At 38.3% G+C, this 14,033-nt stretch overlaps 1 protein-coding gene across 1 annotated transcript; it reads left to right on the top strand.

Moving 5' to 3' along the window:
- Nucleotides 1-3,021: 3,021 nt before the first annotated feature.
- On the top strand, nt 3,022-8,730 carry LOC139744823 (mitochondrial inner membrane protease ATP23 homolog). The gene is made up of 6 exons (XM_071655238.1): nt 3,022-3,172; nt 4,375-4,420; nt 5,236-5,323; nt 5,790-5,924; nt 6,756-6,842; nt 8,527-8,730. The coding sequence occupies exons 1-6, from the start codon at nt 3,022-3,024 to the stop codon at nt 8,728-8,730; spliced, it is 711 nt and encodes a 236-aa protein (XP_071511339.1).
- Nucleotides 8,731-14,033: the final 5,303 nt, after the last annotated feature.

The following is a 14,033-nucleotide window of genomic DNA, read 5'->3' as shown; positions in this document are numbered from 1 at the left end:
CTTCATTTTATAATGTGGTATAGTAAATGATAAGTCAAACATAACTGGGACCATTTGAAATATAAAGGAGTATAACTTCAAAGATTGACAAACTGATTGACACTGAGTTAACATAATAAAAGATATTATTGCTTGGAAGATCGGTAAAATCCTATGTCCTTGTCTTATATTGACTAGTGACATTGTACCTGTGTTTTTCAGCATTGCCTATAAGAATGTTTTGTGTTTTTCCAGCTTATTTAATAATGTGACAGCATTCAGATTACCATTACACTTGATATGTCTAAATTTGCATAAATTACTGTAAAACGAGAAATGTTCGCGTGCATTTTAATTTCGCGAATTTCGCGAGCGCCAAGATTCGCGAAATTAAAATGCACGCGAAATTTCTTATCTACACTATATGCATTGAACGCAAGAGGCAATTCGCGAAAATTTCTTGCCACGAAAATGGTCGTCGGCTCCAATTCGCGAAAATTTCGTGCCACGAATATTTCATGTTTTACAGTACACTTATCTGTTGCACAGAGCACTTCTACATGCAAGATTGATTTTTTTTTTGGGGGGGGAAGGAGAGTCCAATAATGTGAAGTCTTGTAATGCTGAGCAACAAAATATATGCAGATTTTAGATATATGTCACCAAGTTGTACATTGTAACTTCATAGATTCAGAATGAATGAGCTCACAAATTTAATCCAAAATCTTCAAATAAGAGCTGTCATATCAAAGTGATATGTTTAGCATGTTGATGCATACTAGTGTTTGGAATATTCTAACAGTGATTAATAATTTATCAGTACATGTTGTATTTTTCTTGAGAATGATGTCAAAGATCAAGTCGAACAAGTTTCGTTTAAGTAGGCCTACAGTATGTCAGAACAGATGGACTGTCTGTAATCCCTTCATTTCCACCACGTTTAATACATTGTACATGTACTGTTCTATCACTCCGGAGATTCATATCATTCTCGGTATTGCCGGTGTTCATATACACCTGTACAATCCTGCAGTTGATGTAATGAAATTGAATTGCTGGTGTTCATATACACCTACAGACTGTATATACCATCCTGCAGTTGATGTAATGAAATTGAAACAGGTTGCCCCGTGCTAAAATCTAGTTTTCTATTTACACTGAGCCGTGCAGTACCCTGGTATGTTTCAACACGATGAATTACATATGATTCGAGTACCGGGTATGTAAACATTTTCTTTTTCCTCAGATGTCGCGCATATGTGTCATATGGAAAGATAGTGTTTACATACTGTATACGCCATATATTTAGCGAGTCTAAATTTTCGCAAATCAGGACTTCATGACTATTTCATGAGTGGTTAAATTTGCGATCGTGGAGTACTGTACTGAACGGAGAAATGTATACGTGTGCGTCACATTCATATTGGGGATCAGTCATTATTTTCGTGTGTAAGGCATTTTTCACTGTATATTGTGTGATCAGGTGCATACCAAATACTTGTATAATCATTTGTCTTATTCTGATAAAAGTGAATCATTCCTAAATGTGACTTTTGTTTTGTTTCGTTTTTTTGTCTTTGTGAGGCATGAAAAAAAGCTTGTCAGGTATGTGAGCATTATGAGAAAGACCCCGGAGGAGTGAGACTTGGTAGCTAGTACAATGTAGGTACCGTAGTAAGCATACAAGCTTATAAGAGTTTAGTACGTCCCAACTTGGGAGTACTGTACTGCTGTACAGTGTGGGATCCCTTCACTCAACGCAACATTACAAGATTCAAGTATTACAAAACAGAGCAACCAGATTCATCTGTAATGACAACAAATGGCGGTCTTCTGCCACCGGAATGATGAAGGATTTCATACTCCACCCACTTCCAGAACAACATGAACTCATAAGGCTATCAACATATCGCAAGATTAAACACAGCACTACTGATCTAATTCTAGATATCAGCCCAAATCAAGCACTGAGAGGCATGGCAACCCAAAGCTATCACTCTGATAACTACCAGTACTCTATTTTACATGGCTCTTTGACCGCACTTGCCAACTCCTTTTTTAAAGAACAGTGAAGGATTGGAATATCAAAGAGATTAATAATTTTGATACATTTAAAGATGCATTCCAGCATCACCTCAGTTGTAGCTGCACATTCGTACACCACAGTGCTGAACGATACTTTATTCAGAGTCTTTCAGTATACACTTGTATATCATCCAGATGCAAATGCAGATCCAGTCCGTTTTTGTTTGGATTTTTTTTTTTTTTTATACAATGTAGCTAGCTCGGAATATTAATTTGCGGTACATGTAGTTTCACTTTAATTTCTTTCATGTAAATCATTCAATTTATATTTGTTGCTGTTACTGTGTTTTTCACAGTGTACTACAGGGGCGGATCCAGGAATTCTGTAAAGGGGGGGGCGCAACTAATATTTGTGGCGCCACTTGCGGGTTTCATTTCATTTTTTTAATTATTTTTATTTCTTTTGTTTTTAACAAAAAATATAGGGGGCTTTTATGCGCCGGTTGCTCACCCCTCTGGATCCGCCACTGTACTATGACAACGCACAGTTAACTTTCATAGAGATTATCTCATTACCTACAGTGTACTCTTAGCTTTGGTTACTTTGTAACATGCTATAGAGTCCCTTTTACCACTGCGTCCCTGATGAAGGGACTCTACCTTGTGTAAGAGTTCTGTGTTTTACACCCCGTAAGCGCGCCCTCATTGCGACTTGTTTGACCAAGGCAGGCCGGCCGGCGTGTTTTTTTTAGACGGCACAGATTGGGGAAACTAAAAATCTATCGGGGACCCTATCCCTAAACCTAACCCTAATCCTAATCCTAACCCTAACCATCAAACCCTAACCCTAACCCTAACCCTAACCCTAACCCTAACCCCAACCCTAACCCTAACCCTAACCCTAACCATAACCAAAAACCCTAACCCAACGTTTTTCCCATAGGTTTAACACGCGCCATGCCCCAATCTGTGCCGTCTTAAAAAAAAACGCGGCCGGGCCGGCGATTGCATAACAAAATGGCTGCGCCCGTGGAAGACCATGCCGATGCCGAACTTCCACGTAAAGACATAACTAAGTCGACTCCGCAGAACAGCAAATCTCCGGGATGGAATGACAGACGAAGGCACAAGAACTGTGTTGATAGAGTAGATTTCGCATGCAAGCATAGTAAGTCTTCTAAAGCCATTTTATGAGGTATTTAATGAGTATAGTCTAGTCGTCCTTGGCCGGCCGCTCTGCTGCTGCTAGCACCAGGAGCAGGCGCGCTGGCGTGATACGCAGCGGCTACTACGGCTGCGGGTATGGGTACGGCTGCGCTGCTGCTGCGGCTTACGGCGCGGCGTCAGTTTCCACTGCACGCACTGTCTCCAATATAATGGGAGCGCCCTGACTATATAAGTGCTGATAACGAATGTAACTATACACAGCCCTGTCGCTGTACACAAGTGTCGCACGGCGTCTGGTGGGCCTAATGTAATGATAATGATGAATTTTGATATTAATAAATACTTTAATGCACACTCATTTGCGACAATTTAGTCACACAATTCGAACAAGTTCAAGCCAAGGTGCTGCAGTATGTTACATAATTACACATCATTAAGATTAAAACATTGATTTAATTCAAATGAATAAGTAGATTCTTAAAATCAAGAATAGAAACCAGAGTCTAATGTAGGCCCTAAATTAAGATGTCCTGAGGGAAAACCTATAAATTTTATATTGCTTTTAGTTTTTCAAGATTGCATGCATTTCATCAATTTCCACCCATTTTTAAATGTAAAATAGTTCTAACTACTTGTTAGACATTTCTATAATGTGTAAATCCCATAGGGGTGCCGCAAACCGGACCCATCCCCGACATTTTGGTCACTGTACACTGTTACAATCCTCAAAACTGACAAAGGAAATGAAGTTTAGAATATTTAACACAGTCACAGGAGGAATCCTTATATGTCATGCCAGGCCTCTTTTGATATTACGATTTTGTGTAAAGATACAGACATGGGATGATGGTGGTTGCCTAGCAACAGAACAAAATCTTAATGTTATGTTAAGAAAGTCATACTTTTTTTAAAACGGCGTGACACAGACGACACAAAATTATGAAGGCCATCACCCGAGTTATTTCATAACTTTGGTATCAAAAGAGAGTTCTTTTAGTTGCTCTTCAAATAAAACAATTTAGAAAAAAAAAAACCCGTCTACTTTTGAAGATATGGCTAGATATTCCTAGGGGTGCCACAAACTGGACCTATGCAGCAAACTGGTGCCCCGACTCTCAAGTATAGTACTGCTGGTATAGCAGTACTAGCATGAGAGCATATTCAGTTATCTCTCTGTCTCTGTTCTCTGTCTTTCCATTGTAGATCCGTATGTGAAGTTCATGCTGGCTGCTATGGAGAACATTGGTTGGTAAGATAAATTACCAGTATTGTAAATTTGATTACATCTCAGTCTGTGTTTAGAAATGACGAGTCCCCAAGCTGTATTTCTTGTCCCTAGCCTAGTGAAGTTCAGTGATCTGTAGAATGAAGAATGCAGCTTATAACAATCAAACCAAACTTTTGGTGTTTTGTGTGTGCACAAATTGTCAGTATCAATAATGCAAAGGATTTTTACCTTCTCATTAAGGTGAAGAAAAAAAGACACATGTCAATTGCTTGTACTTGCATGCTTATTTGCAACGTGATATTACTCTAACAATTTAATTATTTTAAGTTGTCTCATATTTTGCACATTTAGCTTAAATTGGTTATAACCACTTAACAACAATACTGAATTTATGCACAAATAGTTGCTGCAATGTGTTTCACTGAACTATTTACTGACATTTTTTTTTTCCAATTAAAAAAAAAAGAATGGTGGTATTTTCACACATATGATAATGCCCTGAAATGTTTTGAGGGAATTAATTGGTTCACTGTTCTTGCACCATTAATGTTGATGGAGTCATTTATCGTCCCTATTTATTCCTCTGATTGTTATGTTCAATGCCTGAAGCAACTTTGAAACTAAACTGCATTGTTTATCACATGAACAACAAAGGTCTCTATTTATTTAATAATAATAACACATATGGTGCTTGTAATGAACCATCAATCTTTTGGCCTATAAAGTCATCCCTTTTGTACATGTTAGCAAAGAAACAACTATCCTTAGAATGTTTACGAAACACAACTGTGTATAATGCTGTTGGAGATCCTGTTTCATTCTTTCAATGCATACAGCCCAGTTGTTCCAGAGACCCACATTATATGTGAGCCTTGTGCTGAAGACAGCCCTGTGAATGGTGGATTTGATCCGGTCAATGGACAGGTAAGATATCAAGATCTTTTGGATTTGAGCAATACTCACAGAAATGCTTGTTTTCAATTGAGAAAGCTTGCAGTGAGTTTGCTTTGTTCTTACTCCCCCTAAATCTCAGGTTTCAATCTGCAGGACTGCCAAATCTCTTTATGACTAAAAGATTCTGTAACAATCTCTGTGATTGGGTCATATTTTTTTTTTCATTTAGATATACTTTGATTTTTTCAAAGTTATACATTTTCTTTATCATGGAGTCTGTAACAGTTTGAAGAGGCAAGCATTGCTTTCTTTCTACCTTTTGTTACACAGAGGAACTGCTCATGTACATTGCTTTGATATTAATGATATGATAATTCAAGTTGGTCATAATGAAGCCAGATATCATACTTTGGGGGTAATGCTTAAAAAATAAGAAGCATGTTATTCAAAGAATGTTGAGATATAAAAACAATTAAATCATTGCTTTTCTGGACAGATTGTGCTGTGTGAAAACAAGAGTCCGTCCCAGAGGATTCTGAGTACCCTTCTCACCCATGAGCTGATACACGCCTATGACCACTGCAGGGCAAAGGTAGATTGGACAGATTTGAGACACTTGGCCTGCTCAGAGGTGAGAGAATTTTTCATGGAGAACTTATTTTTGCTCTTGTTCGCTGTAGATTGAGAGTGTATCAAATAGTTTTATAAAAACATAATAAAAGCATAGAGAATTCAGTGTTTCTGGGACAAACACTGAACTAGGGCTTTCTATAGCTTAGTTGGTAGAGCACCAGGCTAGCATCCGGAGGTCTCGGGTTCAAATCCCGATGGAATCCCATTTTCTTTGCTCATTTTATCACTAATGGATAGTTTAATACACACATAAGGTGAACATGATTGTATTGTTCTGAAATGATTTTTTTCCCTCTGTAGTGTCCCTTTAAAGTGTACCAATACTCTGGAAATCAAATTTGTATACAGCTAGATACACACAAAAAAAAAAACAGCCATAATTCACCTGTGAAAGCCCCTGAAAGTATACGTATGTCGATAAGTCAGATCATATCTCTATAACAATTTGGCACTTGTGCTGTGCACGTTTAAGTTCTGCTCCATAAGCACCGGTACTGATATGTGCGTGTTCCACCTATACGCATGCATTTTTGCGAATAATATCACGATTTTGTCGATCGGTTAGCTGATTGCACACACACATTACATATCACTATCATTCAGAGGTTTTTGGAGAAAAAAATATTGATGGCGTTATCATTGGATCGGAAGAATTGGGTGACTGACTAGTCTATCAACTACATCGACTGTTTTTGTATTTTAGTGCTTTAGATCATTTTATGTAAAGTGCTTTATAAGTGGTAATCATTGTTTTAGAGCTAGTTTTCTTTTTCTTTACTGTAATTGGACTATTGTTATCTAAGAGAAACTGATTTTTAATTTGCTACAGATCAGAGCCTCCAGTCTCAGTGGGGATTGCTCATTCCTCAGTGATGCCGTCTACAGCTGGAAGTTCCGCTTCAGGAAACAGCATCAGGTGAATTATTTATGCACATTTCATCTTGCATGTTGCCATTTCTTAGCTGTCATGATTAAATTCTAAGCTTTGTTTGGTCTCCCGGATGAAAGCAGTGGGGGAAATTGTTCTGAACAGGCAAGTGGTTGTGCATGGAAGTCCGTGATAGATGGTAATGCTATTGTAAACTACAGAGACATCTTACTTCCTGCAGACTAAATTCAAGAGTCAGGGGTTTGTTGTGTGCTCTCAGATTTCAAATGAAAAGTAAAAATCTGCTTTAATGTGCATGGGTTACCTTTGATTTATTAATTGATTGCATGTGTGGAGTTTTATCGGAAGTTTTACAACAAAGAAACTGACTGTTCTCTTCCTGCATATACTAAAGTGTAAATAAAAACAGTTTTGAAATAGGTAAACGAGTCAACAGCCAAACTGTATTTTTGATGAAGTGTAATGGGCAATTCCTTAACCCATTAGTACCTAGAGGTTTCTTGCAATGTCAGCCTCCACTCACTGGAGGAAGCAATGAATTCAACTTTTTTCCATGGGTTCAAACTAATCGATCATGCATTTATTGTGATTGATTTGCAGACTTAGGTGAAACAGGGATGACGTAAACAATGCAAAGGTACATGCACATTTCACAAATGCGCACCCATTAAAACCCACAGGCCTCCCCCCCCCCCCCCCCCAACTGCCACCACCATGTGTCAGGGATGCCAAGTTCAAAAAATTTTTATGAGTGAGATTTTCATGACTCGGCATCTCGGCGAGCGAATGTGCGCGCAAGCGAGGGTGTGGGAGGGGTCCCCCCCGTGGCCCCCCACGGTAGGGAGCTTTTTCAATTTTTAGCTCTTAATGGTGCGATCAGGTGACTGTTTTTTATTTATTTTGAAAGACAAAAGGAAAATGTACTTTCAATTGTAACTATCACTTTAATCCTTTGAGCTATGCTCCTTATTATGGGCCCAAATTGCAGACTTTGCCCGATGCGTGAGAAAAATGGGTGCCATGCGTGAGATCGTGAGACGACCCCTAAATGCTTGAGTCTCACTCAGAATGCTTGAGACTTGGTAGCTCTGCATGTGCACACACATATGTATGACATGTATTGGGGGTTCATTTATTTTCAGGAAGAATGACAATGTGCAGTTCAGTGGCTACATGGATAATGCATCTGAAGGTATATTGAAGTTAATGAAGTTTTAGCCCAGACTTGATCACACAAAGTCAGTGTAATTGCTCTTTATACCTCCATTCCAGAGAGATTTTTCCTCATCAGTCACTCATCAGAAGCAAAGGTTGTTGCTTCTGGCTACCCACCGAAGTTTATTGGATCGCAGTCCGATAAATCAGACTTGTGTTGGTTGACTATCAGGTGAGTGTCACACACGTCAGCGCGATCCTCAACAGACGATCTTGTCTCATCGGATCACGCCTTGCATATCTGACACCGACCCGATATTTGACCAACACAAGTGGGATTCATCAGACTGCCATACGATACACTTCGGTTGGTGGCCTGAAGCAAGAATTGTGCTTACAGTGAGTGACTGATGAGAAAAATTCTCTGTGAGACGGGGGTATTACTGATCACATGCACCCAAAAACCAGGCTAGATCATGGTCTGATATGTCTCAATAGCTTTAACTTTTTGCTCCTTCATTGACGACATACTTTGATCTGAATACATTCCTCACAGGCCTGTGTGCGAAGTCGTGCACTGAGCTCTATCCTGTCAGTGAGAGATGTACCTCGCCATGAAGCAGAGAAGGCCATTGATGATGTTTGGGACACTTGTTTCAGGGACCACGCCCCTTTCAACCGGATACCAAGGAGACCCTCCGACCTGAAGGATGCAGCACCCAGTCCACCACAGTCCACAGAGAGCAAACCCCCATCATGATAACAGGGAAGACGTCTTTAAGAATCCTTGCCCTATTCAGTGGGGGTACCAAGTGAAGGAGCTGATGTTGGACTGTGGGCTTGAGCCACACCCCCTTCTGCCCCAACACCGATGCAGTAACTAGTAGCTGTACTGCAGTGCAGGATCCAGCAATTACATCAAAATGATGGGGTCAGACTTCTTCAGGTGAAGATATTTTCATTGTGCGATTTGTGTGGCTCGACCTTAGCACCAGTTAGGAGCAAAACTACGAAAGAGGATTAATACAATGGTGTTAGAGATGAGATGTATTCATGAGAGATATTGCTGCATAGTTAATTTTGTTGCATGATTTATATATTTGTTGCATTTGTTGCATAATTTTAAAGCATGAGTGGACTGGTATTAAATGGGAGAGATGGACTTATGACAGAAAGAAAGAATATGTGTGAAATTGTTACACTAAAGAGTGTTTGACTTAGACATATTAATTGTACTGTGTGCAGTTGTGTCTGTTTCACAGAAGAAACATTGTTAAGATAAATCAAGTGATATCCAAGTGATGGTTTTGGAAATTTTGAGTGTGTACAAAAGAAACCAATTCAGAATAGTGTAAAAAAGTGCACTCATAAGGGAAGAACCCGCAGGCATTGTAAAGATGATTATGTACAGAGTGAGTTTACCCCAGAGTCACAGTGCAGAACACATGATAAAGCAGAGCAGATGCTTACCACAAGTTAGTATTTTTCACTGACCATTACTTTGTCTTCCAACAAGACATATCACATAGTTCTTCCACACCTGTATGCACCTTTCAAAGGTCATAAGGCAGTTATTTCTTTAGATTAGTTTATCCTTTTTTTAATAATTTATATAAAAAACAGCCTTGCTGCATTTTTTTTTCTCCAGAAAAGAAATATTATGATAATGGGTCACATGACTACCTTCTGTCACATGCTCTGCAGAGTACATTGACTTCTGTGCAATGTTGACGTGTTGACTTGTTGACTTCTGTGCAATGTTGACTTGTTGACTTGTTGACTTTTATTTTTGTATGTTTTGTGTGACTGATTTGTCACAAAGTTCCATTTTCCTAAGTAAAGCAGAAGTAGATGTACTTTGTATGGAATAATATGAATGCTGATAATGTGTTGTTGTTGTGAACATTGCTGAGTACATTTAACATCTTATGTAAGGAAGCAGGTTTTGAACAGGGAGGTGGGAAATCTCTTCTCACCTCCCTGGTTTGAAAGATGTGTCACAACTATGAGAGCTTCCGTTAATAGCATTTCAGAGCCTTTTCCAGGTCCATTGCATAATACATGTATTCATATCTCGTGGGTTGATGAGCTTCATAGATCATTGGAGACACAAATTTAGTAGTGCCTCCTTACAGCATATCAATGCAGCGAAGTTTAGAAATATGAAAAGTAATATGTCAATTTGAAGCAGTTAATGTTAAGTATGAATGACCAGCTTGAGTGGGGGGTGGGAATACATACTGTTTATTCCGTCAACCCTGAGATGGGGGATCAGATGAAAACAATTTTGTAAAAGATTCATTATGCACACTTTGATGTGCACAGTACTTTATGCTTGAACAAAGAAAGCAAATATCTGGCACATAGTCAAGTTAGATATTGAAAAGTTTTTGCCTTCAGATGAAATGAGGGCAAATGAGCTGTCAGAAATCAAATCAATCTTGCATGGAATGACCTCTTGGAAGCTAAAGTGCTTTTGAAACGTACACTTACTTGCATTACCCCTGAGCCATCAGTATGGAACTGTGTACTACCTCAAGCAGTAACAGTACAACCCTTGCTGCTTTCCAGGAGGCTGCCCTTCCAGCTATTAGAAGGATGAAGCCTCCCGTTGGTGACAGGGTGCTGTAATTCAAGAGCATCTTTTACTTGCACATGCATTATATTTTAATTGTATACACTGTACATGTATTTTGATATAGCGGGTGCACCATCACATACTGCCACTGGACCAACCCATCCCAGTCTAGCTGTGTTGCAGCTGCTATAGGGATTACTCCATCAAGACAGACCCAGAGACTAATATTCAAGTGTTGTTATCGTTATCTGTGGTTCCACATGAAAGTTATCTTTGTTCATAATTTGAGTTGTGTAATGGAGTTTTCTCCCTTAAGGCTGCATTTTCCTTAAAGTTTTTTTCATGCATATATCAGCATATTTGAATACTTGGACTCATTTTAAATACTACTCATAGAATGGGTGTGCAACCTTACTTACTTCACTCATGCACCACTTGTTTTACTCTGTAATCATCCTTTTGTCTTACTGTGAATGGTGAGCCTGATCACAGTGACATACCTGAAACAAGGCAGATTTTGCTCTAATAAAGACCTCTTCGGACCATCATGAACTGAGAAGCTCATCAGTGATACAGTATGCAGTGAGAGATTGGGAATTTTGTTTAGAAAGACTTTCTCAGACTATTGTGTGTGTGTGTGTGTGTGTGTGTGTGTGTGTGTGTGTGTGTGTGTGTGTGTGTGTGTTTGTGAGTGTGTGTTTAGGGAGGGGGTTGGGATGGAGATATGTCTGAAAATTTTCTTGAAGTTGAGTGGCTTTGCTGTAAAATGGTCAAGATCAAGTCTCCAACTTAACAAAATCGCAGCATCACGGTTGATCATGTCATAGCATTTCATAATTGCATTATTAGTGAAAGTTTACTCACAATGCAGACACTAAATAGATTAGCGCATTCCAAACAGCTGATCATTCAAGCAAAATTATACTGCTATACCACATGAGTAAGAGCAATGAGAAACAAATGCAAACTCAGAATACCAGGTACTTTTCAAACAAATCACAGTCCTCTTGGTGATCAATGTCTTTATTAAAAAATACAATTTTTTACAATCAATACAAACATGAAATGCAGTGCTTCATTTTCAATGCACATTAACTATCCAAGTAAAGTGAATTTCAACAAAGTATATGAGCAGAACAACAAATGTAAGACATCAATAATGGTGGATATGCCCTATATCCTAAATGCAAAGTTCTGGTTAATCAATAATAAAGATAACACAGAATCCCCAGAATAGATACATGTACTAACATACAGACACCATATATGTTTTACAAGCTGGTTAATAACCTGAAAGAGCATGTGTTTGCGGTCAGACTAAAATACATAATATATAATACTTAATTTACCTTCAAAAGCATCACAGTCTAGTGAGATTTATTTTCAACCCAAGCATCATGCATTTGGTGTGCCTGGAAAGCTTGTAACCTAAAAATACATTTCTGTTATCTTGCACTGTACCATCTGCTGACTGCAGATATTGAAAACCCACATACTATTTAAAAAAGAAAACCAAATTACCATTGAATATTTGTTAAATGTGTATGACTAGAAAGATTACTCTGTCCGAGGAGGTTTAAGAGTTGTAGTTCCAACTTGCTGCTATTATTCAAACTTTTCAGTTTTCTATTGAGGTACAAAAGAAATCCACAAGTGCATATGTGCCTTTGATGATCAATGTTCAATGCTGCCGTCTTCCTGAGCAATAAGAAGATTCATTTTTAAAGTTAACATAATGTTGGCTATATTTTGCTTGTTTATTTATCAAATGTCATGAAATTTCACTTAATGATAAAGCATATACAACTAGAAATGTCGCTATGGAGACCGATGTCTCTGCCATAATGCATGATTCTCCCAATAGGTGTATAGTACAATGTCTTCACAATGTGTGATGACAGTTTCACATAACTGGCAAAATACTGAAATGACAGGTTTGTCAGAAATATCTTGAATGTTCATTTTCCTTGAACTAGGTTTGCTATAATTGTCTATTAAAGAGTTCAGGTACATGTATTTGGGGAATTAAGGATGTTTACTTAACTTCTGACTGACCCTTTTATAAGTTTATGCATTGAGTAATTTTAAAGGTATGAAGAAAGAGTGTAATAACAGTGCAAAATAGATTTTTTTTTTGCATTTAAACCTTGCCTTGCCCCTTAACCTTTGACCTTTGACCTTCTGGCAGGAAATTTCCAAGAGAATCTCCATTATGTATTAATACATGTACATAATGTGTATTGAATTTTAAAAATAATAATGCAAGCATTGCATATAGGTATATACTAGTATATGAGGGAAAAAGTAAAATATTGAGGAGTTGACCTTGACCTTTGAACCCCTGACTATTGACCCATGACCCCTAAATTCCCTAGATAATCCCTGCCAGTCAATACATGTGTATGTACCAAGTTCCATGAAGATACATTGAACCATTTGCGAGAAAAGTGAAATTGTAACATTTTCACCTAACTTTTGACCTTTAGACCTTTGACCTTATGACATGGAAACTCTCTGGAGAATCTTTATGCAGCAGTACATGTCTACACTAAGTTTCAAGAAAATACCTATGGGCATGGCATGGATATGGGGGAAATAGTAACATTTTTAGCATTTGACCTTGACCTTTTGACCTTTGACCTCTTGCCAATATCACCAAAGTCTACTCAACTAATTGCCCCATCATACATCATCCTTGGACCAAATTTGGGGGAAGCTGCTCCATCCAGTTTTGAGTTATCACATAAACAGATGAATTTTAGGATTTGACCTTGATCTTTCACCTTTGACCTCTGTCCGATTTCACTAAAAAATCAATCAAGTAATTGTCCCACCATACATCATCCTCGGACAAAGTTTAGTGAAATTTGCTTGATCCAGTCTTGAGTTATCGCGTAAACAGATACTATTTCATGACTTGACCTTGACCTTTGGCTGATTTCATCCAAAATCTGATAAAGTAATTGCCCCATCATACTTTATACTTTGACCAGTCAATATTACTCAAGTTATCGCGTAAATGAATGCGGATGTACGTACGTATGGACGTACGGACGGATGGACAACCCGAAAACATAATGCCTCCAGCACCACTTCGTGGCGGAGGCATAACAAAAGTCAATCCCATCCAGATATTGGTGCAAAAGCGTAAATGAGAGCTGTATTATGTGAAAGTGTTTAAAATTGTACCAGTTTTTTTCCACTTAATTCCTGCAAATAAAACTGATACGGAATAACCTTCAAGTATATATTTTTTTTATTGATAGATATGCAGATTTGCATCCGGGCTTGCCCAGTCGAGTAATTTTTATTTTCATTTCATTTTTTTTTTCCAATTTCTATTTGTGCTTTCCCATGTCTTTACCATTACATGTCACATATCTTTTATAAGTAGGGATGGTGAAAAGTAATTACCATCACAAAGACATATCTTCCCTAGAAAGAGGCTGGTGATTATGCAATGAGACACAAGTCAATTGTCTTCT

This window comes from Diadema antillarum, unplaced genomic scaffold (assembly GCF_040938485.1).
Source record: "Diadema antillarum isolate AM-2024a unplaced genomic scaffold, OU_Dant_1.0 seq00001214_RagTag, whole genome shotgun sequence".
Taxonomy (NCBI): Eukaryota; Metazoa; Echinodermata; class Echinoidea; order Diadematoida; family Diadematidae; genus Diadema; species Diadema antillarum.
Note: the sequence above shows the minus strand (reverse complement) of the source record. Positions and strands in the feature narration are given on the sequence as shown.

Coding starts and splice junctions, on each gene's coding strand:
- LOC139744823 (XM_071655238.1), top strand. CDS start 3,022: ATGGCTGCGCCCGTGGAAGACCATGCCGATGCCGAACTTCCACGTAAA. Junction 3,173..4,374: donor AGATTTCGCATGCAAGCATA/GTAAGTCTTCTA, acceptor TTTCCATTGTAG/ATCCGTATGTGAAGTTCATG. Junction 4,421..5,235: donor GCTATGGAGAACATTGGTTG/GTAAGATAAATT, acceptor CAATGCATACAG/CCCAGTTGTTCCAGAGACCC.